The sequence below is a fragment of the Podarcis liolepis genome (assembly GCF_965112155.1).
Source record: "Podarcis liolepis genome assembly, chromosome: 14".
In the NCBI taxonomy this organism is placed as follows: Eukaryota; Metazoa; Chordata; class Lepidosauria; order Squamata; family Lacertidae; genus Podarcis; species Podarcis liolepis.
This window is the reverse complement of record NC_139569.1, coordinates 20,520,847-20,548,722: the sequence shown is the minus strand read 5'-3', so window position 1 is coordinate 20,548,722 and position 27,876 is coordinate 20,520,847. Positions and strand designations below refer to the sequence as shown.

Below are 27,876 nucleotides of genomic sequence, written 5' to 3'. Positions count from 1 at the left end.
ATCAGCCACACCCTGCATGGCCAATGGTCAAGAATCCATCCTTACTAGCAGCTTGCTAGTATCTTTTCAGATTTCAAAAGATACTTTTTTATCTCATTTGCATTTGGCGTGGTTTTCATTTCATAAAAACTGGTGATAGTAAGAAGATGAGCATGCAGCTATGAATAGTCTTATCTGTGCTGAACTTTACTCTGATCAGCTCTAGATATATGTAAATAGGTATGTGTTTTTCAACCATGCTAGAAAAGCAGACAGTAAGATAGAGAACTTTCTTTTGACTGCTGGACATCTCAAGATGAAGATCACAAACTTCCTTGCTCTGGTGTTTGCCCTCTTGACAGCCACTGCTTGTTACCCTGTTACACAGAGCAAGGTCAAAGCAAATGCCCATAAACTCCTCCTGATCTCCTTCGATGGATTCCGGTGGAATTATGACCAGGATGTCGACACTCCAAACATGGACCACTTGGTCAAAGAAGGGGTGAAAGCGGAATATGTAACTCCTCCCTTTGTGACCATGACTTCACCATCCCATTTCACAACCATCTCAGGTAAGCCCATCCCATATTCCCCAGCTATCTGGCATTCATCCTTGGTAAAAGGTCTATTCCATTTATGTATTGTTTTATTTATGTAGTGATGGCAACCAGCTTGGGTGGCTTTCATAGAGGGTCTGACAAAAGGCTATCAGTTGCTACTAACCACAATGGCTATGTTCTTTCTCGGCTGTCGAAAGCTGTTGCACTCATATCTTGCTTGTCTGCTTCCCGTAGCTTCACATCTGGGTGCTTCACATCTGGGTGACCACTGTGAGAACAGGATGCTGGAATAGAAGAGCCATTAGGCTCTTCTTGTGTTTTTAACTGAGTATGTGTCAGAGACAAGGGCAGAGGAGAAATGGTGGAGACCGCCTCCCCAGCCTGACCCTTCCAGAGGAGAAGAAGACAGTTCAGAATTACAACAGGGGTTTGAGAGAGGTCACAGCTCAGAGGCAGATGAGGGGGAAAGCTGGGAAATAATGGGAAAGGAAAAGGAACCACCAGGAGGACAACAACTGATGGACACAGTGTCCTCAGAAATCATTCCAGACACCACCACCCCTCCTAGAAACTGGCAAGCCTTGAAAGTAGTAGAGCAAAGGGCTCAGAAGCAAAGAGTCCTTAACACCACCCCTAGAAGAGATGATGAATGAGGAATTGGGAGGAAAGGGGGGTGGAGAGTCACTCAGGACAATGCCATTATTCTGAGAGGCTGCATTCCCAAGCCTCTCTCTGTGAATATTGAATAAAAACAGACTTTTCCTTGTCTCGTCCGTTCCTGGCAACCTGCTGCGGGGGTTGTTTCCTCCGCCACCTGGCAGTATGCCTCTGAATGCCAATTGCTGGGAATTGCAAGTTGAGGAATTCCATTTGCTGGGACCAGGCAAGCGAGAGACATTATCAGAGTTCAAGGGCACATTCCAGCCAGGCCAAAACAGCTTGAGTTCCCCAACCCTGACATAGATGCTAAAATAGCATTGTTCTTGCATTTATAGTTCACCTTTCCTCAAAGGAGCTCAAGGTGGTGTAAATTGTTCCCTCCCACATTCATTTCATCCTCACAACAACCCTGTGAGGTAGGCTAGGCTGAGAGGCAGTGACTGGCTCAAGGTCATTCAGTGAGCTCATGGCTGACTTGGGATTTGAACCCTGGTCTCCCAGGTCCTAGTCTGACACCCTAGGCACTACAGCATACTGGTATCAGAGATTTATATCAACTGCTGTGGGGCCACATAGGCAATTGCTATGGGGTTCAGCAAGAGCTCCATCTTCTGGAAATGCTCGTCCAGGAAGAACTGAACCATCATATAATCAATGCTAGACAAGTGGTCCAAAAGGATACCAGAATCAATGACATGGCATCAAAAACAACCAAGGGGTCTAGAAGAGCTAACAGGATCACAATCCTGCTGTCCGTTCTCCAGCATAACTTATCTAACAGGGAGAAGTCATTGTTAGAGTAAAGCTATGTGAACAGAACAGGTAATAGAAGCAGGGGTTTGGTGCAGGTAGACAAAACACTGCTTCTTCTACTAGGAGATCTAGATTCAGGTAGGTAGTCGTGTTGGTCTGATGCAGTCGAAATAAATAAAAAATTGTCCAGTAGCACCTTAGAGACCAACTAAGTTTGTTCTGGGTATAAGCTTTTATGTGCATGCACACAAAAGCTTGCATGCTTTCTGAAGAAGTGTGCATGCACACAAAAGCTTATACCCAGAACAAACTTAGTTGGTCTCTAAGGTGCTACTGGACAATTTTTTATTTACTAGTAGATCTGTTCACATAGCTTCACCATTCCAATGAGCCAATAATGAACTGATTTCACCAATAAAACAAGAGTGGATGGGGGGGAATAATGCTTCTGGTATATGACTCCTGTGACTGCCTCCCAGGAAAGAATAATCTGTAAAGGGTGTGTGTAGGTGTGCATGTTAATCAAAGCCCTTATCAGATACCAAGAGATAAACCTTACATAACTCAAGATAAAATCTTATCTTCAAGTTCAGGGACCAATTAAGCAACTACCTTGTAATGATCCTTCTGCTCTTTGCAAAAAGGAAAAAAAAAATGTTAAGAAAAGGGGCATCTCTTACAAAGGGGGATGTTGCAGTCGTTGCAGAGGCCCCCAATTCAACTTTGTTTTGGCATCAGCTTTGACTGACCTTGCTGCAGTCGAACATCTTACAGAATTATCAATGGGGAAATTGTATAGTCTTTCTGAAAAATCCTTTGGGAAAGAAGTTTAAGTTGTCACCTTGTTTAATTAGTGTTTATATTACGTTATTGTTAGATGTTCCATCACAGTAGTCAGCCACCTTATAAGGTCCATTTCCAGGACGGGAAGGTGGGTGCTTTGATTAATTAATTAATCAATCATTGCCAACAAATAGCTTTGAAAGCTGAGGAAAATTGATAATTTTTATTGCAAACAGATATGCTGGAAGTCAATCCTAATTAAATGAAAGCATTCAAGGCTAAAAACTTTATGTGTGGGGTGGGGAGCAGTCAATGGAGCCCATGAGGCATTTCCTCTGTGCCTACAAAGCTCAGAACCCTGCCCAGACGCATGACTGTGTGTGGATTTTAACCCTGGTCTCCTGGGACCTTGTACAGCACCCTAACCACTACACTACACTGCCACTGTTCTGGCTCTCGATTCAAAACTGGCAAACATTCGCCTCTATTGCCTGTGCCGTTTGGCTGGCCAACGGCCCAATATCATGGGATGTCTATTTCCAGCTTCAATATTTGTTGCTTAGAACTTTATTCTCCAAGACCAAAGCTGTTGTTTTCTCTCTTCCCTGCCAGATCCTGTGACTCATTCTCTGGGTAGATCATTATTTATAGTGCAGCTGAATACTATAAGCTTTGGCCTTTTGCTAAGAAGTCTATCGCTCAGCAGTTAATTTAGCAGAGGCAGTGCCCTGTGCCCACAATGAATCTGAACTCTCACTTCCCTCTGCTGATTTCTGCCAAGGCTGGTCCCAGGCCACCACCACTTTCTTCATGCTCCTCTCTCTCTCTGTTTTTAGCCTTTTCTGTTATTTCAGACAGAGCTTCTCTCACCCTGTTCAAAGCCCAAATCGAGGGTGCCCACTTATTCATCTCCCAAAATAGACTCCATCGCTAGGGATAGAGAGTGGCATATAGAGTTGAGCATGCTAATCTGTGAGAGAAGAGGAGCCCCGCTGGATCAGACCAAAGGCCCACCTAGTCCAGCATCCTCTTCTCACAGTGGCCAATCAGATTCCTCCAGGAAGACCACAGGCAATAGCCCTCCCCTTGCTGCTACTTGTAAGAACACAATAAGAGTCCTACTAGATCTGGCAAATGGCCTATCAAGGCCACCATCCTGTTCTCACAGTGGCCACCCAGATGTCCCTGTGAGAAACCCAGAAGCAGGACCCAAGCACAAGAGCAACTCTCCCCTCCTGTGGCTTCCAGCAACTGGTCTTCAGAAGCATTGCTGCTTCCAACCATGGAAGCAGAACATAGCCTTAGTGGCTGGTAGCCACTGATAGCTTTTCCTCCATGAATTTTTCTGATTCTCTTTTAAAGCCATCCAAATTGGTGGCCACCATGACACAGAAATTACACACACACAGAGAGAGAGAGAGAGAGAGAGAGAGAGAGAGAGAGAGAGCGCTCTCCGGTCTCTATCCTTATAGTTCTTTATTATTAAACAAGGCATGGTCCTGAAAGTCCTACCAGCAGGGGGACTGTCCTCTGAGGTACCTTCCAATAGAGGACTACCGTCTATAAAGTAGATCGCATGACCACCCAGGTCTGAACTCAAGGCAGGCAGGCAGGCAGCTGTGGTTCCAGGGAGAGTATCTTTGGAAGTTGCCTTTCTCCACGAAGTCATGGCTGAAAGCACCCATCCTATTGTCATAAAAGAAGTCCGGTGTGACCAAGTGATGGCCAACCTGCCTTATACATGTATGTTGATATTTCCAGGAAACATCCAGGATTATGATATGGAAGAGTGATTACACAGGGATAACAGAAGAGCACAGGAAGCTGCCTTATACCAAGTCAGGTCATTGGTCCCTCTGGCTCAGTATTGTCTACACTGACTGGCAGCAGCTCTCCAGGGTTTCAGGCAGGAGTCTTCCCTTGTCATATCTGAAGATGCTGGAAACTGAACCTGGGACTTTCTGCCTGCAAGGCAGATGTTCCACCCTTGAGGTTTAAAACTCAGAAACAGAAAGGTTTCTCTCATATATATATATATATATTGCTATGTTCAACACAGCTCTAAAAATCTGTAATGCAATTACATGTTTATATGGTCTCATTATTTACTGGGAATTAATTAAAACAGACAGGCAGATATGCTTATATGCTTACCAGCCATCCAACAGGTTTTAATTAATATTTCTCATTAAAAAGAACTTCCCGTAAAGTAAATACATTACTCAGATAATGATTTAATTAGTATCTGAATGTGATTGGTTAAAAAAGATTATCTTTGCCAGAAATTCATTCTAGGATGCTATATAGTGTGCACTAATAAAGTGCAGAAGTGGTGAAATGTTCAGAGCCTGAAGTCTCTCTCACTGGCTCAGCATCAAAAATTGTTCTATATTCAAGATGGCAGCAGAACAGATAGGTCTAGAACACTCAAGTAAGTGAGTCAAGTGTCATACTACTGCAGAAGCGGGGGAGATACTATCAGGAGCCCCAGTCACCTATGGGGCAGTGAGTCCACAGTCACAAGAGAACACCCACCTTTCTTACCACGTTTCATCCTTTTTTCTTTTCCAAACCTAGGCCGCTGGATCGAAGACCATGGTGTCATCCACAATATGATGTTCAACACGGAGACTCTGAGAAAGTATGGCCACAAAGAAACACAGAACAAGACCGAATGGTGGGACAATGGAGTTCTGCCACTGTGGATCACAGCTCAAAACCAGGTACTGGATCCAGAGCAAGGATTATATTGCTATAATGAATTGTCCGAGGGCACCCTCGAGTTTCTCTGGATCAAGGGTTGCATTTTCAGGGGGAAGGCGATTAGTAGCAACTAGCTATGCTCTGCCTCCACCAGCAGAGGCATTAATGCTTCTCAATATGAGCTGCTGGAGGGGAGAGGGCTCCTGTGCTCAGGTCCTGCTTGAGGGTATCTCACAGGCATCTGACTGTTTGAACAAGAATTTGGACCAGATAGGCTTTTGACCTGATCCAGCAGGATCGTCATAGGTTCACGTGATGAACAAGTGGATGCAGACTGAAGGATGATCAAGGTTAAATCAGCAAAGCCGTTTACTCTGATGGATGGTCAGGGGCGATCAAAGGGTAACCAGCACCCGGGGCAGGGTGTTGGGGGCGGGGCAAACCGCCCGGCAGCTCATGCGCATGCGCCATACATACAGCGCATGTGCGGCTGCACTACATACAGTGCGTGTGCATGCGCCGTACGTAGCAGCACTGCACATGCGCTGCCAGGTGGTTTGCCGACAGCGCTGCGGTGGGATCCTCTGCTTGCGGTGGCGGTGGAGGGGTTCTCCGCTTGCGGCTGTAGCGGTGGCGAAGGGATCCTCTGCACATGGCTGTGGTGGTGCAGTGGCGGCAGCTCGCACCGGCGCTCCCAGGGCAGCAGGGCGAGTCTCCCGCTGGGTGCCTTCTTGTCACCCCCTCAGAGATGGCACATGGGGCAGACCGCCTCCCTTCCTCCACCACTGTGGATGGTGTTCACACCTTTCTATACAGAGAAACCCAGGGATCTGCAAACAGCACGACTGAATCAGCATCATTGTGGCGTGTCTTTGTTTTTTAATGAAAAACTCTTGTGTTCCTTATCCTATAAGAAGAACCTGTACATACAGATGGCCTGAAAGAATCTTTATGTGGATGTGGTCAGATGCAGTAACACTTCCAGTTGCTGGAAATCACAGGAGAGGAGAGTGATTGTGTGCTCAGGCATTAGGGTGGCAACTGTGAGAACAGGATCCTGGGCTAGGCAGGCCACTGGCCAGATCCAGCATGTTATGTTCTTGTGAACTGAATTTCTCTCCCATCTCTGCTCTCAGGTTTTTGGCCAATTCCTTGCCTCTGACACAGCTGAGCTTCATATTTCCTTTATTGCTTACCACCTGAATCCCTCCTGTTCTTCACTGCTGAGCTTGTCAACACTTGTACAGAAAGCACACTTAATTCTGGGCAAATCCAGCTTTCTGGAACCATCTCTCATCATTCAGTAGTCCAAAAGATTGTCATTACAGTGGTACCTCGGGTTAAGAACTTAATTCGTTCTGGAGGTCTGTTCTTAACCTGAAACTGTTCTTAACCTGAAGCACCACTTTAGCTAATGGGGCCTCCTGCTGCTGCCGCACCGCCGGAGCACCATTTCTGTTTTCATCCTGAAGCAAAGTTCTTAACCTGTAGCACTATTTCTGGGTTAGCGGAGTCTGTAACCTGAAGCGTATGTAACCTGAAGCATATGTAACCTGAGGTACCACTGTACTTCTTAATCACATTAACAATGACTAGGCAATGCCCATTTTAGGAATCCCAAGAGGTTACAGCCTGCTGATAGCTGAAGATCAGCAAAGCAATTCACCTTATGTGGCATCACCTACATCATTTTCAGAGAAATGTTGACTCCGCATGCGATTTGGACAAAACTGGGTTTATTAATCATCAAGATACCAGTCCCTCCCACTCTGCTCCAATTTGGGCGTGTTTCTGTGGAGATAAATGTGTTAACCTCTGGCCAAGTCTAACGGTTTTTCTTTGACAGAATCCATGTTGCGAGGATTCCATGGGAAACACTGGAAAAGAAATAGGCTGGTGTAGACTCATGTAATGAAGGGCTAAGTTAACCCAAAGATGGTGGTCCGTTAGGGTAAATGTGCCTGCCCTCAGCCAGTCCTCACCTTCCTACCTTCTTTCTTAACTGACAACTAGTCATGTAGTGGCCAAATCAGAAGTGCAGAGTTCTTTCATAATAGTCACAGCCACACCAGAGGCGGCCCCTTCCACTGTCAAATAGCACTTGCCATTAGGATGCTATTTTGCGGTTTGCCTCAGGTGCCAAAATGTACTGGGCCCTTATCGTTGTGGAGATCTGATTCATCACTCTGAGAACAAGATGCAGAACTAGATGGGTTACTGGCCTGATCCAGGCAGGTAGTTCTTTTGTACCTAAACCTACACAGAGAGTCAAGAACCCAGGTTTGGTTGCCAGAATTTCCTGACCACATACTATTTACCTCTTGATCGACTGGTTGGTTGGTTGATAAGTTCAGAGGGAGACAATGAAATGGCTGAACATCCCTTAGTCCGTTGAAAGCCCATGTACTGATTGCTTTGGAAAAGACAAAATGTGTCTTGAATTCAAGGCAAAGGAATTTGGTCTCAGCAAACGTCACTCTAGCAACTCAGAGATTAAACATAATACATCTAATTTCTTTCTTCTTCTTTTTTGAAAATGCATTGATATATGAGAGCCTTGAAGTATTTCTCTAAAGATATGTTACGCTGTTTAGCAGAAGACTAAATAGAATGTCAAGAGAAACAGTGACCTTGTAAATCTCCAGCCAAACAATATAACTCCCTTTCTTTTCTTTTTCTGTATTTCCACTACTTCCACTCTTTCTCTTAGCGAAGGAAAATGTAGCTACAGTTTCTTTGCCCTCGCATGGGGGGGGGGGTGCGGGGAAGAGTGATGCTAATTCGAATGACACATGGAACAGGAATTTTAAAGAGCTTGTGCAGCTAAAGGTTAAATCTAGCTTATGTCAAATTGAAAGCAGCCTTCAAAGTGAAAAGCAGGAGAAACCAAAATTACAAAGCACTTTAGTTTAAGCAAAGGGTACGATCAGGAAAGGGGGTGGGTGGAAACAGCCCCGCAAACCTGCCAGCTGCCTCAATTCACAACTTTGAGGAATAATAAGAATGTCTGTGACGCTCTGCAATAAAAGAAAGCAGCAATATTAACAGAAAATAACATTCCCAGTAAAACTGGTAATAATCGCAAATTTTATAGCTGCTAGTAAAGTTGATTATGTTAATAAAATGGGGAGGCAAGAACAGTAAATACCCTCTTGTTTCTACATAATTATATTTTTATTGAGCTTTATTAAATTGTTTTGTTGGAAATAAGAACAGGAGGAATTCCCCTGCCAGGTTTTGACTCAATGTGAATTCAGCTACTTGGGTTAAAAAGATCTGGAGCCAGACATCAAAGCTCTCCAAGGTACAATTCTGGGGATAAAGAGGGGGAGGAAGAGAGCATAGTCACTGCCCTCCATTGGGCCTGTTTATGCATATAGGTTGGAGGGAGATGAGCCTCAGACTCCAGGTTTCTCTAGTTCACACGCAGAACTCTCCCTCAGAGATGGTCCCTCACCAGCCACACCCATTTCCCCATGTCAAACCCCCCACCAACCCTGGTTCGCACCCTCTTGATAGTTTTTGGCAGGCTGGAAAACATCATTGAACTCTGGTGATGCTTCTGGCTTGTCTGCATGGAGGACAGAGATATATGAGTAAATTAACATTTGTTGCTCCACCCACTTTTGCATGTGGCCCCCAGAAGCTTCCCTAGATGGGAATGTGGCCCTCTAGCAGAAAAGGGTGCCCCACGCTAATATAAATGTATGTACACCCCAGTGCCTGAAATCCATAAGCCATTTTATGCAGTGATAGTTGGGATCAAGGGGTAAACTTTTCTCAGGACTCCGCCAGTTCTGGTAGTGCATGGGTAGCAAGTTTGCAGATAAAACTCCTTGTGCATGGAAATTTAGCACATCAGCCGAGCCTTCACTTTGCCATGTTTTAATTTATACAGGGAAAGTATAGATTGTAAGCTCTTTGGGGATGGGGATCTGTCTATTCCCACCCCACCCCCACCCCGGTCCTGTAACTCTGTAATGTTCAATGTAATCCCACAACCCAGAGGGACAACCTTGAATGCTATGGCACTTACTTCTGAGTAGAAATGTATAGGGCTGCATTTTGAGATGACAATCCTGTTTGTATTCAGCTGGAATTAGCCTTCATTGGAACAGTGGGACTTACAGTGGTACCTCGGGTTAAGTACTTAATTCATTCCAGGGGTCTGTACTTAACCTGAAACTGTTCTTAACCTGAAACACCACTTTAGTTAATTGGGCCTCCTGCTGCTGCCACACCGCGGGAGGACAATTTCTGTTCTCATCCTGAAGCAAAGTTCTTAACCTGAAGCACTATTTCTGGGTCAGCAGAGTCTGTAACCTGAAGCGTATGTAACCTGAAGCATATGTAACCCAAGGTAGCACTGTGCTTCTGAGTAAACATACTCAGGATTGCACTGTGAAACTACAAAAATATGGAACTGGTATCCCAAAGTGTGCCAAATATCACAATGGAGATTCTGATGTTACAAGCTGGACTCTGTCCTTAGTACAATCATACCTCAGGTTACAGACGCTTCAGGTTGCGCGTTTTTAGGTTGTGCACCACACTGAACCCGGAAGTACTGGAACGGGTTACTTCCGGGTTTCGGCGCTCGCGCATGCGCAGGCACACTAAATCACGTCATGCGCAGAAGCACCAAATCATGACCCGCACATGTGCAGATGCGGCGCTGTGGGTTGTGAACGCTGTAGGTTGCGAACGTGCCTCCCACACGGATCACGTTCGCGACCCAAGCGTCCACTGTACCTGGACAGTATTATGAACTCAGATTGATCTTTCCATTCCTTGGCAGGATTTGCCTGTTTTTGTGAAGTTAGGTTTTAAATCAGCTTTGACCTTTTCTCAGCCCCAAAATGGCATATTAAATGTCAGTAAGAACATTATGATAAGCATAATAATGATAATAATAATAATCTGGCTGGTGCTACTCTGAAATTAATTGAATTAATAAAATTACTCTAAAATTTATGGCAGAGGTTACCTCTGATTTGACAGGCATTTCATATGTGGAGGAAATTTCTACCTTATGGCGTAATGCTATACGTGTTTATTTTTTTTAATGTAAAACAGAAACATAAAATATAACATTATGATAGCTATTCAAAAGCATTTACTCCGCCAAACTCGTGACTTCCCTCCCTCCCTTCAACTGGTTTCCAATTTCCTAAAAAATTGTATACGCATTTCTGTTGTCAGTTTCTGTCCTTCAATACATATCAAATCCTTCTACCATGTTCAAATACTATTTTTATATTGTGTAGAAGGATTTATGTTAATCCTGCTAGTGTCTTCACATTTTTGCAAAGGTCTCTCAAGTACTCAATAAATTTACTCCAATCTCTCTGGAATTTTTCGTCACCTTGGTTCCAGATCCTCACAGTCAGTTTGGCTAGCTCCGCATAGTCCATCATCTTCATCTGCCACTCCTCAATCATTGGTAATTCTTGTGATTTCCACCTTTGGGCTAACAAAATTCTTGCTGCAGTGGTGGCATACATAAACAGTCTTTGGTCTACTTTTGCAATCTCTTCTCCCATCAACCCAAGTAAAAACGCTTCCGATTTTTGGGGAACGTATATTTTAACATCTTTTTTAGTTCATTATAGACCACTTCCCAAAAAGTTTTCACCTTATCACAAGTCCACCACATATGGTAAAAGTCTCCATCCTTTTCATTGCATTTCCAACATAATTTATTTTTCATCCTATACATTTTGGCCAGTTTTACTGGGGTCAAATACCACCAATACATCATTTTCATTACATTTTCTTTCAATGAACCATACATGCTGTAAATTTTAAATTCTGATTCCATAATTTTGACCAAGATTCATACTGGATATTATGCCCAAAGTCTATAGCCCATTTCGTCATTACTTATTTCACCTCTTTGTCTTTAGTATGCCATTTTAACAAAAAGTTGTACATCTTTGACAACAGTTTAACTTTACCCTCCAGCAGTTCGGTTTGAAATTTAGATTTCTTACTTTCAAATCCGCAATTCCTTTTGTCAGCACTAAATATATCATTTACTTGGTAACATTGCAGCCAACCAGTAAACATTTCCCCTATCTGTTCATATGGTTTGAGTTTCCACCCTTTCTCTGTTTCTATCAACATTTCACCATAGCTAGCCCATTTCTCTTCCATATTTAATTTTTTAACAGTCAGTGCTTCTATTGGAGGTAGCCACAAGGTGTTTTCCATTCTAACAGATTTTTATATCTATCCCATACTTCATAAATTGATTTTCATAGAATCATAGAATCATAGAATCATAGAATCATAGAATCATAGAATCATAGAGTTGGAAGAGACCACAAGGGCCATCGAGTCCAACCCCCTGCCAAGCAGGAAACACCATCAGAGCACTCCTGACATATGGTTGTCAAGCCTCTGCTTAAAGACCTCCAAAGTAGGAGACTCCACCACACTCCTTGGCAGCAAATTCCACTGTCGAACAGCTCTTACTGTCAGGAAGTTCTTCCGAATGTTTAGGTGGAATCTTCTTTCTTGTAGTTTGGATCCATTGCTCCGTGTCCGCTTCTCTGGAGCAGCAGAAAACAACCTTTCTCCCTCCTCTATGTGACATCCTTTTATATATTTGAACATGGCTATCATATCACCCCTTAACCTCCTCTTCTCCAGGCTAAACATGCCCAGCTCCCTTAGCCGTTCCTCATAAGGCATCGTTTCCAGGCCTTTGACCATTTTGGTTGCCCTCCTCTGGACACGTTCCAGTTTGTCAGTGTCCTTCTTGAATTGTGGTGCCCAGAACTGGACACAGTACTCCAGGTGTGGTCTGACCAGAGCAGAATACAGTGGCACGATTACTTCCCTTGATCTAGATGCTATACTCCTATTGATGCAGCCCAGTATTGCATTGGCTTTTTTAGCTGCCGCGTCACACTGTTGGCTCATGTCAAATTTGTGGTCAACCAAGACTCCTAGATCCTTTTCACATGTACTGCTCTCAAGCCAGGTGTCACCCATCTTGTATTTGTGCCTCTCATTCTTTTTGCCCAAGTGCAATACTTTACATTTCTCCCTGTTAAAATTCATCTTGTTTGTTTTTGCCCAGTTCTCTAATCTGTCAAGGTCGTTTTGAAGTGTGATCCTGTCCTCTGGGGTGTTAGCCACCCCTCCCAGTTTGGTGTCATCTGCAAATTTGATCAGGATGCCCTTGAGTCCATCATCCAAGTCGTTGATAAAGATGTTGAATAAGACTGGGCCCAAGACAGAACCCTGTGGCACCCCACTAGTCACTCTTCTCCAGGATGAAGAGGAACCATTGATGAGCACCCTTTGGGTTCGGTCAGTCAGCCAGTTACAAATCCACTGAGTGGTAGCATAGTCAAGACCGCATTTTACCAGCTTCTTTACAAGAATATCATGGGGCACCTTGTCAAATGCCTTGCTGAAATCAAGGTAGGCTACATCCACTGCGTTCCCTTCATCTACCAGGCTTGTAATTCTGTCAAAAAACGAGATCAGGTTAGTCTGACATGACTTATTTTTCAGAAATCCATGCTGACTATTGGTGATCACAGCATTCCTTTCTAGGTGCTCACAGACTGTTTGCTTAATGATCTGTTCCAGAATCTTCCCTGCTATTGATGTCAGACTGACTGGGCGGTAATTATTTGGGTCCTCTCTTTTCCCCTTTTTGAAAATAGGGACAACATTTGCCCTCCTCCAGTCTGCCGGGACTTCGCCTGTTCTCCAGGAATTCTCAAAGATGACTGCCAGTGGTTCTGAGATCACATCTGCCAGTTCTTTTAATACTCTTGGATGCAGTTCATCTGGCCCTGGAGACTTGAATACATCTAAACTAGCCAAATATTCTTGTACTATCTCCTTAGTTATTCTGGGCTGTGTTTCCTTTGCTGAATCATTTGCTCCAAATTCTTCAGGTTGGGCATTGTTTTCTTTATCGGAGAAGACTGAGGCAAAGAAGGCATTGAGGAGTTCAGCCCTTTCTGTGTCCCCTGTTTGCATTTCACCATCTTCTCCTCTGAGTGACCCCACTGTTTCTTTGTTCTTCCTTTTGCTACGAACATACCCATAAAAGCCTTTTTTGTTGCTTTTAACCTCTCTAGCAAGCCTGAGTTCATTCTGTGCTTTAGCTTTTCTGACTTTGTGTCTACACGTGCTGGCTATTTGTTTGAATTCCTCTTTGGTGGTTTCCCCCCTTTTCCATTTTTTGTACACATCCTTTTTTAATCTTAATTCATTTAAAAGTTCTTTAGATAGCCACCCTGGCTTCTTTAGGCATCTTCCATGTTTCCGTCTCATTGGTATTGCCTGATGTTGTGCTTTTACTATCTCCCTCTTAACAAACTCCCAGCCATCATGAACTCCCTTTCCTTTTAGTATTGCTGTCCATGGGATCTCACCCAGCACTTCCCTAAGTTTTATGAAGTCGGCTTTCTTAAAGTCAAGAAATTGAGTCCTAGTATGCTTGGCTGCTCCTTTCCGCTGTATAGTAAACTTCAGAAGAGCATGATCACTCGCGCCTAATGATCCTTCCACTTCTACCCCACTAACCAGGTCATCAACATTGGTTAGGACCAGATCTAAAATGGCTGTTCCTCTTGTTGCTTCTCCCACTTTCTGGACAATGAAGTTGTCTGCAAGGCCAGTGAGGAATCTGTTTGACCTTATGCTCTTGGCTGAGTTTGACGTCCAACAAATATCCGGGTAACTGAAGTCCCCCATTACTACTATCTCCCTTCCTTTTGCATGCTTGGCCATCTGTTCCAGGAAGGCATCATCTATGTCCTCCGTTTGGCTTGGGGATCTATAGTAAACTCCCACAATGAGGTCTCTGTTATTCTTCTCTCCCTTAATTTTGACCCAAATGCTCTCACTTTGGCTTTGAGGTTCTAAATCTTGGATCTCTTCACAGGTATACACATCCCTGACATATAACGCCACTCCTCCTCCTTTCTTGTCTGGTCTGTTTCTCTGAAATAGATTGTATCCCCCCATTATTACATTCCAATCGTGGGACTTATCCCACCAGGTTTCAGTGATGCCTATTATGTCATATTTAGTTTGCTGTACCAAGAGCTCAAGCTCATCTTGTTTATTTCCCATGCTTTGCGCATTAGTGTACAGACATTGAAGTCCATTAATTATTCCCCCGTGTCTCTTATTTAAGGATTTTTTCCTCCCACCACTAGGTCCGTGTGCTGCTTGCTCCATTTGGTCTATGACATTTGGATGATCATCTTCATTAATTGATAGACTCCTACCTTCAGGAGCACTGTCTCCCTCCCCCACATTAGTCAGTTTAAAGCCCATTCAGTCAGTTTTCTTATCATGTGGTTTAGAAATCCTTTAAGCACTTTTACTTTATCATACCACAAATACGAATGCCACCCAAATCTGTTATCATAACCTTCTAAATCCAATAAATCTGTATTGTCCAATGTTATCCACTCTTTCAGCCAACACAAGCAGGACGTCTCATAGTAGAGCTTCAAATCTGGCAAGGAGTTGTCTATTAATAATTTAAACTTTATCCTTGTTTTTTCACATTGCCAGATGAATCTCGATAGAATCTTTTGCCAATCCTTAAATTGTCCTGTTCCTTTAATTATCGGAATCATTTGAAAAAGAAATAACATCTTGGGTAGAACATTCATCTTTATAGCGGATATTCTGCCCCACATATTTAATCTGTTCCATATTTCTAAATCTCTTTTAATTTCTCTCCATGTTGAAACATAATTGTCATTAAACAAATTAATATTTTGGGGGGTTAATCAAATTCCTAAATATTTAGCTTTTTTGACCGCTGTAATTCCAAATTCCTGTTGCATCTCTTCTAATTTTCCTTTATTCATATTTTTCATCAGCATTTTTGTCTTTCCTTTATTCAACCTAAAACCTGCCAACTGCCCAAATTCTTCAATTTTCCCCAGTGCTAATGTTAGGACCAAAGGCTTTTGGCTTATACTTTTTTACACCGATTCTTATACCTTTCAATGTTGTAGATTCCCACAGGTTTTTTGTCAAGACCTCCAGGACAGCTATGAATAATAGTGGCGACAACGGACATCCCTGTCTTGTTCCTTTAAATCCAAACGTGTTTAAGCAGAAGTCCCATGGAACTCAATGAGGCCTACGCGAATGTCCATCACTGTCCTAACCGCAGGAGTCCAATTAAAAAAAACAATAAGTGGAACTGTTACACCAGAGCACTTTAATTCACTATAATTATGTGGATCTAAATTTACAGTATTACAGCTGAATCCCTTCCACAAAACACTGATAGTCTGGAGGTGGCATTTGCGCTAACAAACCAGGGGAAATGTTCAATAAACAGAGTGTCTGGAAGCAGCTTCAGAGTGTGTTGGAAGTATGTTTGCATTCGGGTTGCAACAACGAAGAGAGATGCTAGGTGTAACAGACCCTTTGGCTTGATTTTTCTTGTCCTTCACACAGTTAAGAATATTCCCTGAACTCCCTGTTTTTTAATTTTAAAAAACCCTCATTTTTCCTCCACTAGGGGAAGAAAACAGCTTCATTTCACTATCCCGGTGGAGGTGCCAATTACAGTGGCCAGGGAGTCCAAAGGAGTTTGGTTGAGTCCTTTACTCACCCCGACAGCAACGAGACAGAGTGGAGGGAAAACATTGATATCGTCATGAAATGGTTCACCGAGGAAGATTTTGATTTTGTCACACTTTATTATGGGGAACCTGACAAGGTGGGGCACATGGTTGGCCCAGAGACTGAAGACAGGAAAACGATCATCCGACAAATTGACCGGACCATCGGTTACCTCCTTGAAGCGATTGAAAAACACGGCTTGAAGGAGACCCTCAATGTCATCATCACGTCTGATCACGGAATGACCACGGTCAAAAAGAAACCGGAAGTTACTGAGATCATGCTGAGCAACTACATTAAATTCAGCGACCTGGTGAAATTTGACATCGTAGACTATGGTGGCTTTGGCATGATCCTCCCCAAACCGGGTAAAGAAGAGGAAATCTATCAGGCATTGAAAAATGCCCACCCTCATCTCAAAGTGTATAAAAAGGGAGAGTTTCCTGAGCATTTCCATTACGCTCAACATGAACGGGTTTTGCCAATCCTGGTTTATGGAGATTCGGGTTACAGTGTCAATGGGGTAAGTTCATTATGAAATCATGGCTTCTGCATACCATACTTCTGCTGGGGATCCTAAGAGAGGAGAGGTGCTATTGCACTCAGGTCCTGGCTATGGGCTTCCCACTGGGGCATCCAGATGTCCACTCTGAGAACAGGATACTGAACTAGATGGGTCCCTGGTCTGATCCAAGAGGGGTCTCCTTATGTGGTTTCCACTCCATGCAATAACACTTGGATCTTTTCAAAGTAAAATGCCATATTAACACATGCACATCTTATTATTATTATTATTATTAGTAGTAGTAGTAGTAGTAGTAGTACTACTACTACTACTATTACTACTACTACCCCGCCCATCTGGCTGAGTTTGCCCAGCCATGCTGGGCGGCTCACAACAGAATATTAAAAATACAATAAAACATCAAACATTAAAAACTTCTCTAAACAGGGCTGCCTTCAGATGTCTTCTAAAAGTCAGATAGTTATTTCGTTAGCATCTGATGACAGGGCATTCCACAGGGCAGGCACCACTACCAAGAAGGCCCTCTGCCTGGTTCCCTGTAACCTCACATCTCACAGTGAGGGAACCACCAGAAGGCTCTCAGCGCTGAACCTCAGTGTCCAGGCTGAACGATGGGTGTGGAGACGCTCCTTCAGGTATACTAGGCTGAGGCCATTTAGGGCTTTAAAGGTCAGCACCAACACTTTGAATTGTGCTCGGAAACGTACTGGGAGCCAGTGTAGGTCTTTAAGGACTGGTGTTATATGGTTTTGTTGGCCACTCCCAATCACCAGTCTCGCTGCCACATTCTGGATTAGTTGTCATTTCCAGGTCACCTTCAAAGGTAGCCCCACATATAGCGCATTGCAGTAGTCCAAGTGAGAGATAACTAAAGCATGCACCACTCTGGCGAGACAGTCCGCAGGCAGATAGGGTCTCAGCCTGCGTACCAGATGGAGCTGGTAAACAGCTGCCCTGGACACAGAATTGGCCTGTGCCTCCATGGACAGCTGTGAGTCCAAAATGACTCCCAGGCTGCGCACCTGCTCCTTCAGGGGCACAGTTGCCCCATTCAGGACCAGGGAGTCCCTCACACCTGCCCACCATGTCCCCCAAAAAGAGTACTTCTGTCTTGTCAGGATTCAACCTCAATCTGTTAGCCGCCATCCATCCTGCAATCGCCATAATTCAGGGGAAGGGAACCTGTGGTCCTCCAAGTGTTGTGGAACTAATTGTTTTTATATATGAACTTGGTTTGTTGTATGTTTTTGTTCCTGATGTTTTATTGTTCTATCCCTCTATGATGTTTCATAGGAAATGATTCATAAATGGAAGGAAATAAGGAAATAAACGGCAGCACCCACCATACCTGGCCCATGCAGGCAGCCCAAAGTAATGCTGGACAGAAGCTTTAAATGTTGAGGTGCACTGTTAGACATGTCAGGAGGCAGAGATTTCCATCCCGTCTTGTGTTCATTGCACTCAGCACTGTTAACCTTCTGCTGCACTTCGGCTTCCACTAAAACCTACATCCCACTATTCTCTGTGGCCGAAACGATTTCAATTTCAGTAGAAGGGAAACATCAGATGCAACATAAAGAAATAATATATTATTTAACATAAAGCCTATGGACTAAAAGGGAAAAAAACAATAGTGAACACTGCTCATATTTGACTGTGCGATTTCCATTCCTGAATATGCAAATCGTAGCCAATTTATGCTCCCATTTCAATTTCTGATGGAATTCTCCCTATGCAAAATACACACTCCACTGGCTGTGATCTTAAATGTTTGTTATTCAGAATAGTGGTTAAAATTCAAAACATCGTAAAGACTAGTACAATTTTTGTGGGGAAATGACAGTAAGTGCACAGCATGGCTTTTTACTCTCAATTTCGCCTTGGGATCTTTTTCTTCTGATTGCGCCCCCATGTGGCAAACGCTCAGGCATGCTGCAACCTGGAGAGCCAAGAAATTCCAAAGATCTGCAAAGCGGAATACATGGCAAAGCTCACCACCTGGGCGTGCATCCTATGGAAATGTTTCCATTGCAAAATGGTGTGCTCCACTGAGCTTGTTGTATCCAAAATGAAAATGTGCATAGAACCTAAAAACATATTCAGGAAAAGTACCATATTTTTCGCTCTATAAGACGCACTTTCCCCCTCCTAAAAATTAAGGGGAAATGTGTGTGCATCTTATGGAGCGAATGCAGGCGGGAGGCTCTGCTCAGCACTCCTTTAAAGAGCCGCGTGGAGCATGTGTGCAGCTCTTCAGGGCTTTTCCCCAAGGAGGGAGAAGGGCTGCCCTTCTCCCTCCTCAGGGAAAAGCCCCCAAGAGCCGCGCACACACTCTTTAAAGGGAGCGTGGCTCTTGGGGGAGCCTTAGTCGCACACAGCCTGTCCTGGGCAGGGGATGAAGGGGAGGGGAGCCCCTTGCCCGGGAGAGGCTGTGCCCCATAAGCCAGGACAGTCAGCGGGATCCTGCTGGCTGTCCTGGCTTCTGGCGCAGCCTCTTCCGGGCAAGGGGAGCCTTCATCCCCTTGCCCGGGAGAGGCTGCGTGCGGCTATCCCATAAGCCAGGACAACAAGCGGGATCGCTGAGCAGCGATCCCACTTGCTGTCCTGGCTTCTGGGATTCAGAATATTTTTTTTTTCTTGTTTTCCTCTTCCAAAAACTAGGTGCGTCTTATGGTCTTATGGAGTGAAAAACACGGTACATAGTATGGCCCTCCTTGTATGGAAGGGGTGAGAAGGGGTGAGAATGGATGCACCTCTGTTTTAAAAACTCCCCGCTAGCATGTCAAGGAAGTGACCAGCCTATAGCAGAGGAGGAGATGGGACTCCAGGGTCTCTCCTCCCTCAGCTGTCACCTGGCAGGAGACCCTGCATGAGCCTGCAGCAGACTGAGGAAGGGAAAGGAAGCAGGTCCATTCCCCACTGAGCAGAGAGCTCATCAATGTTTGCTTTCTCCTCTCCTTCCATGCCCCAATCCACCCACATTCTGGTTAGTCCTTACAAGAACTCTGTAACTAAGAATTAGTGCCTGAGTTTGCTTTTTTCCTCCTCTCTCCCCATCCCTTTGCCATTTATGTTGCACCTTTCAGAGTGCAAGTCATTATTTATATTCGTAAATCTGCTTGGAGGCAGAAATGCTTCTGAATTCCAGTTGCTGGACTCCATAAGAGGAGAGACTGCTCTTGAGCTCTGGTCCTGCTTGCCCTCAATGGGGCATCTGGGTGGTCACTGCGAGAACAAGATTCTGGGCTAGACGGACCATTGGCCTGATCCAGCAAGCTCTAATTGTGCTCTGCAGGCCTTTTTTTCTCAGCTGAAGAGCACGGTGAAAATAGTATCAATAAAAATAAAGAGCCATTTTCCCAAACAAGCTAGTTTTCGGTCATACAGTTGCCCGCCTGCGTTCTCAAGCAGTGCAATCTGCAGTTCCACAAGCTATTTCTAAACATGTAGACTGATCTTCAGACCAAGTTAACACATTTCATGCATCCTGAAGCATGAAAGACCTCTTCACACATCATACTTTTTTCTTTAGGTGTATGTCTGAAGTTTTCAAAGCATAAGGCTAGAACTGTAAACTATGGATGTGATCTTGGTGCCCAGTTTCCAGTGGAGCAATAGTGACATGTAGTGGCTGATGCACCAAGTCCTAAGGCTTCCAACATTTGGCAGGCAGTGATGAGAACTGAGAGGTTATGAGAGGTCATGCTTTGTATGAATCATTTTGACATTGCACAGCTATTTACCTGTCTGTCTGTCTGTCTCTCTATCTATCTTCTGTCTATCTGACATGTTTGCAGAGGGTTACATATGGCATGCTCATGGCACATTTTTAGATCTAGATTTAATAATACATTTTTCCTGTTAAAATATTCAAAGGGCTTACAATGAAAACCAATAAAAATACAGTATAAAACACTCAAAGTGCATATTTTCAATACTGTATTACAATCATAGGCCCCTGCTGCTGCTGCTGCTGCTGCTGCTGCTGCTGCTGCTGCTGCTACTACTACTACTGCTATTGTACACTTTCTGGGGCTGTTTTGCAGATCCCCAAAGAATCCATCCAAAGGGTAACCTTCCTTTTGGCAGCTACCTTGGATAGTGCTGTGCTTAAAAAAAAACAAACCCTGTGTAATCCCCCACAAACTGTTCATCTAGTCAGCAGAGCATGAGGCTCTTAATCTTAGGGTTGTGGGTTCAAGCCCCACGTTGGGCATAAGATTCCTGCACTGCACGGGGTTCGGCTAGATTGACCCTTATGATCCCTTCCAACTCTATGATTCTTTGGTTCTGCTAATGAGAACGGGGGGGGGGGGGGGGATTATACTAGTCCTGGAGCTGATCTAGTTTATTTCTCTCCCTTTGAAATCAATGGGAAGAAAAAAGTCTCCCCCCCCCAACAAAATTGGAGAAAGGGTCTGGGAGAACTGAAAGAAAAATGTCTCCTCCACCACCAATAGCTTCTGCGCAAACACAGCAGGGCATAGGAAAAGGCGGATTGTCCACCTTCATTTCTCCCTCCACTTCCCACACCCACTTTATGATTGCTGTGTAATATTCCCCCCCCCAAAAAAAAACCCCACATCTATGCTGCTACCCATCGCTACAGCTTGCAGTTACAAATTCCATAATTTAATTCTGTGTTGCTTAGCTATGCACCCAGATGGAATCGTTAAGGAAGCACTTTCCTCCAGAAACCTAAGAGCACTTCAGGCACGCAATAAATATAAGTGCACAAACCATTGGAAATGTGCTTACGTTCTCTTTTCAGAGGTTCATCCTCTACGTCAACAAAGGTGACCATGGATTTGACAATGAAGACATGGATATGAAGACCATCTTCAGAGCTTTTGGTCCAGATTTCAAGAAGGGCTATTTGGCAGAACCCTTTGACACCATCCACATTTACCCGTTGATGTGTGAGCTCCTGGGAGTCCATCCCGAACCCAACAATGGCTCTTTGGCATTCACTCGCAACATGCTCCATTCAGCACCATCCAGGAACATCCTTATTCCCATCCTTGTAGGAGGCATCCTGGGAGTCCTGCTTCTTCTGATACCCATCTCCATAGTGTCCTACAGGGCTAGTCAACGTCAGAAGGGGTAAGCCGTGTTTCCTTCTCTAGTTCTGGAATGGCATGTTGTGGAAGGAGGAAGCAGGGGTAAAGAAGGCCAGTGTTGGCACCCGGCACCCTCAGGCAGTTGACAGGATCCATTGCTACATAGGAACACAGGAAAATAAATTATTTGGAGTCAGACCATGGGGTCCACTATTGTCCACAATGACTGACAGCAACTCTTTGGGAGTTCAGGCAAGGGACATTCTCAGCTCTGTCTGGAGATGCCAGGGATTGAACCTAGGACCTTCTGCAGACAAAACAGACAATCTACCACTGAGCTATGGCCATCCGAGAGCCAGTGTGGTGTAGTGGTTAAGAGCGGTAGTCACGTAATCTGGGTAACCGGGTTCGCGTCTCCGCTCCTCCACATGCAGCTGCTGGGTGACCTTGGGCCAGTCACACTTCTATGAAGTCTCTCAGCCTCACTCACCTCACAGAGTGTTTGTTGTGGGGGAGGAAGGGAAAGGAGAATGTTAGCCGCTTTGAGACTCCTGAAGGGGAGTGAAAGGCGGGATATCAAATCCAAACTCTTCTTCTTCTTCTTCATCCGCCCTTTGGGGAAGGGCCGTAGTTCAGTGGTATAGCAGTGCTTTAAATGAAGAAAGTCCCCAGCATCTCCCAGTTGGGGTGACAAAGATTCCCCTACTTGAAATCCAGGAGAACCTCTGTCAGTCAAAGGTGCAAAGGCAAGAATCACATAAATTGCCCTGCCCACTTTTGGCTCTGGCCCCACCCACCACTGAGGCAATGTGTCCCTCAGGCCGAAAAAGGGTCTTTCCACTCATAATGTACTACATAAGGCAAAGGACAAGAGTGTTCTTATTCCTGAGAGGCAGATCAGCAAATGCCAGCTAGCAAGCCGTTCACTGCAAATCCTGTTTTATTCACTCCTGTAAGAAATAAATATAAAAATCTGCATCTTCACAAATCACATCCGCACTTTGAAACCACAATAAAACACTAGCATGCTTTTTCCCAGGTCATAATTTTGTCATGTTTCACTCACACATTGATTATTCTGCAATGAAATATCAATGCAAGCCTTATTACACCCTATGAAAACATCCTAGTAAACAACATGTATCTGTATAAAACTTCCACGTGGATTCAATCAGCCGGCAATTATGAGGGCCATTTATTTCATTTATTTATTTATTTTTGCTTGCGACACTATAAAACATCTCTCATGCAATGTTCATTTCGCCTTCTAAATTGCTGGGCCCGTAAAGAGACATCTGCACTGCAAACTACGGCTCAGTAAAATTCGGGTCCTCAATTGTCACATCGCAAAATGCAACCCGCATTCATAGAGAATGCAGTAGAAAATACAGCAATTTGCCTGCTTCGTTACCCTACCCCCCCACCCCCCGCTTGCACAGATGCAGCACAGAAACACAATACAAAAGAGCAGAGGGGCCTAACTGGAGGGGTAGGGATCCTTCTTCAGGCTGGGGGGGGCCACATTACCTTTTAGGCAACCTTCTGGGGGCCAGACACCAGTGATGGGAAGGGCCAGGGGCAAAAGTGAGTGGAACAACAAAGGCTAATTTTGCCTTTGTGCAGAAGTAGTGCCAAGGATAAGGTTCTTAGAGGATAAGACTATTCATGGCTACTAGCAAGGATGGCTATACTCTGCCTCCATGATCAGGGCCAACACGTCTAAGTACCACTTGCTGAAAACCGGCTCTTGTGCTTTGATCCTGCTTCAAGATTTCCCACCAGTATCTGCCTGGCCACTGTAAGAACAGGATGCTGGACTAGATGGGCTACTGGTTCTGATCCAAAGGCTCTTCTTATGTTCCTAGGCTATTTTCTACACACATCCATCCAGCAAAGCACTGCGACAAACACTGATAGACCAGTGGTCTGATTCAGAGTAAGGCAGCTCTCTGTTCCAGGCACCAATCAAACCAGGACCCACTGGGCTTTAGCAAGGGGGTAGCCTTGTGTGCCTTCAGACTATACTGAGAGCTTTGCCTGCTGGATAGCTACGTCCCAGTCCATACATTCGTCTTGAGATGTGCAGATGAGTGGGAGCCAGTGTGGCACAACAGAGCCACCCTGCCAGCTCTGGCATCACCGGACCTTATTTGGATGCAATAAGGTGGCAGCGGAGTCAGGATTCTATGGATGCACCATCAGACTGGCACCCTTAGTGCCTCCATGCAGCCCATACCTCCTTGCATAGGAGCCAACTCCTAGGGGCCAAAAGGTCTTTAGTAAAGGTAAAGGGACCCATGACCATTAGGTCCAGTCGCGAACAACTCTGGGGTTGCAGCGCTCATCTTGCTTTATTAGCCGAGGGATCCGGCATACAGCTTCCGGGTCATGTGGCCAGCATAACTAAGCCACTTCTGGTAACCAGAGCAGCACACAGAAACACTGTTTACCTTCCCGTCGGAGCAGTACCTATTTATCTACTTGCACTTTGACGTGCTTTCAAACTGCTAGGTTGGCAGGAGCAGGGACTCAATAACAGGAGCTCACCCCGTCGCAGGGATTCGAACCGCCGACCTTCTGATCGGCAAGCCCTAGGCTCAGTGATTTAACCCACAACACCACCTGTGTCCCTTAAGGGGGTTTTGGGCCCCTCAATAAAATATTTGAGGGGGACTGGGGCCCCCAAAAGTTGATGGCCATTGCCATTCAAATGGTATGCATGCACCGTGTCATGTGATCGATTATGGGGGGCAGGGCTTACCTGGGCATCCCTAATTTTTTATTCAAGTTGGCACCCCTGCCTCTTTGCCGCCCAGGAATTTATTATCAATTATACACCACCTTCCCCTCCCCAGTGGCAAGGAGTTCAAGGTGGTGTACATGGTTCTGCCCTCCTCCTTTTATCCTCACAACAACCCTGTGAGGTAAGCCAGGCAGAGAGACAGTGACTGGCCCGAGATCACCCAGTAAGCTTCATAGCTGAGTAGGGATTTGAACCCAAGTCTCCCAGGTCATGGTGCAACAAGAAACATAGGAACAGCCTTTGGATCTTGAGAAAGAAATGCTTGTGGTCAGCCCTGAACAAGTCCACATTAATAGGCATGTGCTTTTAGCTGGAATACTTCCTGCCTTCCTGAGTGTGCCAGGATCTGACCAAGACTACAGCTAGTTGCCATCTCATTAAATAATGATATTCCACTACTCCCTAACTTGAAATATATCTCCAGTTGTGGGTTCTTTTCTTTTTCTTTCTCTCCCTTTGCATAGACACCATTTCCAATCCCTAATTAACAATAGCATAGCAGATGTTTTATTAAGCATATCATCTATCTCTGGATAAAAAGCATCTAGAAACGACTCCGGCAATCTGTTAGAAGCCAGAACGCTCTACGTAAACAGCGGCAAAACGCGTCCATTCAAAACGCATTTTCAAAGATTGCACATATGTTTTTTTGCTGGTTTTGTGGGCTGTGAAATGGGAAAGCAATCAGCTTTTTGTGAACAGCTTTGCCAGAGCAGAGGAATATAAAGTCTCTTTTTTAAAAAAACAAAAAACCAATTTTGTCAATTGTTATGCTTCTAGCTCAGGTATAAAAATCTATTACCTAGTACTGTTGCTCATTACCCCAATATCCAAGCAGCGAGAGATTCTGGGGGTCCCAGCATATACCCAGGGTTCGATTTCCTTAGGATGACGGTCAATAGACACTGCAATGTCTTTGGGATATATGCCTTTATGTACACCTATAAACAACCTGAACATAGGATGGAGAGGCTTCACAGCATTAACACTGCAACAGCTTGCTTCCCCATGAGGTTTCCAGAGAAAGTGTGCTCTGCAGCATGCCACTGATGCCATAATAGCACATGAATTGATACAACGCCACCCATACTTCATTCTGCTTTATTAGTTGCTCTGTGCTGCTTCCCCAATGTCACCTCATTATCATCATTGTCCGACAAAGGCTGGACAAAAAAACAACAACCAGAACATTTGATGTATAAAAGGCTGTGGGATTTCAGCAGGAAGGTAAGGGGCATTGATTGGAAACCAAGCAGTATGTCTGCCCCAAAACTTTTGCAGGTGCAAATAGTATTAAAAGCAGGGTCCATATAACTACCCCGATACCATGAGCACAAATAATCATGAATGCACAATAAAAAGAGATGTCTGGATGGGGCTCCCAACTTGCAGCAAGCAGTAAAAGTTTCAGGTCCCACTCGCAGTTCTGTCTTTGCTGTGCCCCTAGAGGAATCTTACCTGCTCTGAGCTGTTAAGAGGTTCTGCGTCACCTTAAAATGACAGTTCTCAAATTTAGAAACCCTGCTGTGTGCAATGAAACACTCCCCTCCAAAGGCAAGTTAATTTTAAATTCTATTTGAATACCAAAAACGCTCTCCAAATCATATATGATTTTCTCTCTCTCTCTTTCTCTCTCCAAATGCTCCCATCCATTACAGGAAGAAAGATGAGCATCCCGAAGAAATGAAAAAGACAGTGCCGCCGTCAACTGGCTTATGATGACTCACTTTCATGTTCAAAGAAGGCACTCTTGGAATGACGTTGTCCAAGGCTTAGGTTGCACACCCTGCAGAATGAGATGCTCATGAGGTGTTAAAGGAGTTCTCTGAGAGGTTGGATGGACTGTATCATGTCAAACCACAGCAGGGCAACAGAGACTGTCCATTAGAGAGAATGGGGCACTGCTCCACCCTCCCTTTCCATCAGTCCCCACCCGCCCTGCCTTCTTACTTACAGCCAGTTCATGGGGGGCTGTGGCCCTGGCTGTCATCTCCATCGTCCTTAGCCTCAGTGGTGCCTTTGTAGACTTAGTTGGGGGGTGGGGAGAATGGGCACAAAACAAGCACTAGTTGACTCTGCCTATCATTGGCTTTGGCTCCAGGTGATCTGGCAAGGTGGACAGGGTGGCAGGAAACACCCATTTGCCTTTCGGGGGGAATTGCAACATCAATTTTCCCAGAGAAGCACCCTGGTTCCACATGCTTGACCAAAAACAGGAGCAGCAGAACCACCATCTCAGTGATTCAGTGCTCCAAAGTGATATTCTTTTGCTTGAGACTTGACCTCACACCCACCAACATTTTGCTGCTGAAAAAGTAGGGGTGCACTTACAAACACCCCCAAAGTTATCTACACAAGCTCCAGGGGTGTCGTTAGGGGCTGGTCCAGAAATCTTTGGCACTGGCCCCCTGGAACCTCTTGCCTCCCCTCCCCCCCCTTTTTGGTAGCCATACATTTTTTGCTTACTGAGCAGCTGGGTGAAGTGAGATCTCAGCCACTGGGGAAGGGCTTTGGCTCAGTGGGAGAGCACCTGCTTTGCCTTGGTTCAATCCAAGACCAAAATTTGTGTTTCTATATAAAGGGCTGATTTAACAAGGGAACACAGGGAGGTGTCATCTGCACCCACATTGTTATATTAACATTTAAGTGCACCGCACAATAAGGGATGTCTTGCTGCCTCTTGGAATAAAAGAGATTTGAAAATCAGTACGCAGTGCTTTTTTTTCTTTAAAAAAATGTTTAGGGGAACTCTCATTTTCCTACTCCTATTGAAATACTGCCCCTCAATGAGGCCAAACTTAGATTCACAAAATGTTTAGGGGTATGCGTACCCCTGCGTCCCCCCCAGAAGAAAAGCACTGTCAGTGTGTATGTATGTATGCATTGCATTTAGTGCGTTTGCACCCTGCTCTTCAGCCAAAAATGCCCCCAGAGTGGCTTACATACAACCCATTAAAACAAAGTAGTCCCTGCTTGCAGGCTTACAATCTAAAACACACAACACACAAGGGGAAACGGGACAGGAAGCGAAGAAGAAGAAGAAGAAAGCAAACTCATAAACCGTCTGTTGTTTCAACACACCAATTGAGCGCTATCAACTGGTTGCTCCCTTTGACAGCAGCGGTGAAAGCAAATATTTGCATCAAGCCAGCAACGGGAGAGAATTTCTCATTAGTTCACATTTCACATCAAACCTGCCTAATCTGCACTACCCAATGCAATAAGCGAACCAAAACATGGCAAGCCTACGGAACTCTCACTTCTTTGATTTTTGCAATGCAGTTGTCCAACGAACCATATGCGCATATTGGGTGGGTGTGCATAAATTCACATACCTGTCAAAATAATGTACAGAGGGCCCGTGTCTCCCGCCCCCAGGGTTACCCAATAGAAGGGCCAGGGCACACCTTTTGGGGTAGAGGT

General features: G+C 44.8%; 1 protein-coding gene across 2 annotated transcripts in view; it reads left to right on the top strand.

Moving 5' to 3' along the window:
- LOC310692672 (ectonucleotide pyrophosphatase/phosphodiesterase family member 7-like) overlaps nucleotides 1–27,149 on the top strand; it is a 62,012-nt gene extending 34,863 nt beyond the window's left edge. Inside the window, exons 3-7 of one of the 2 annotated variants that reach the window (XM_083473790.1) lie at nucleotides 368–551; nucleotides 5,313–5,458; nucleotides 15,961–16,587; nucleotides 21,362–21,693; nucleotides 26,112–27,149. In XM_083473790.1, the coding sequence (XP_083329916.1) occupies nucleotides 458–551; nucleotides 5,313–5,458; nucleotides 15,961–16,587; nucleotides 21,362–21,693; nucleotides 26,112–26,172 (1,260 nt within the window). In that variant the 5' untranslated portion in view covers nucleotides 368–457 and the 3' untranslated portion in view covers nucleotides 26,173–27,149. Of the gene's footprint in view, nucleotides 1–277; nucleotides 552–5,312; nucleotides 5,459–15,960; nucleotides 16,588–21,361; nucleotides 21,694–26,111 lie in introns of those variants that run through there. The other variant, XM_083473789.1, reaches the window with a different exon arrangement.
- The last annotated feature ends 727 nt before the right edge of the window (nucleotides 27,150–27,876 follow it).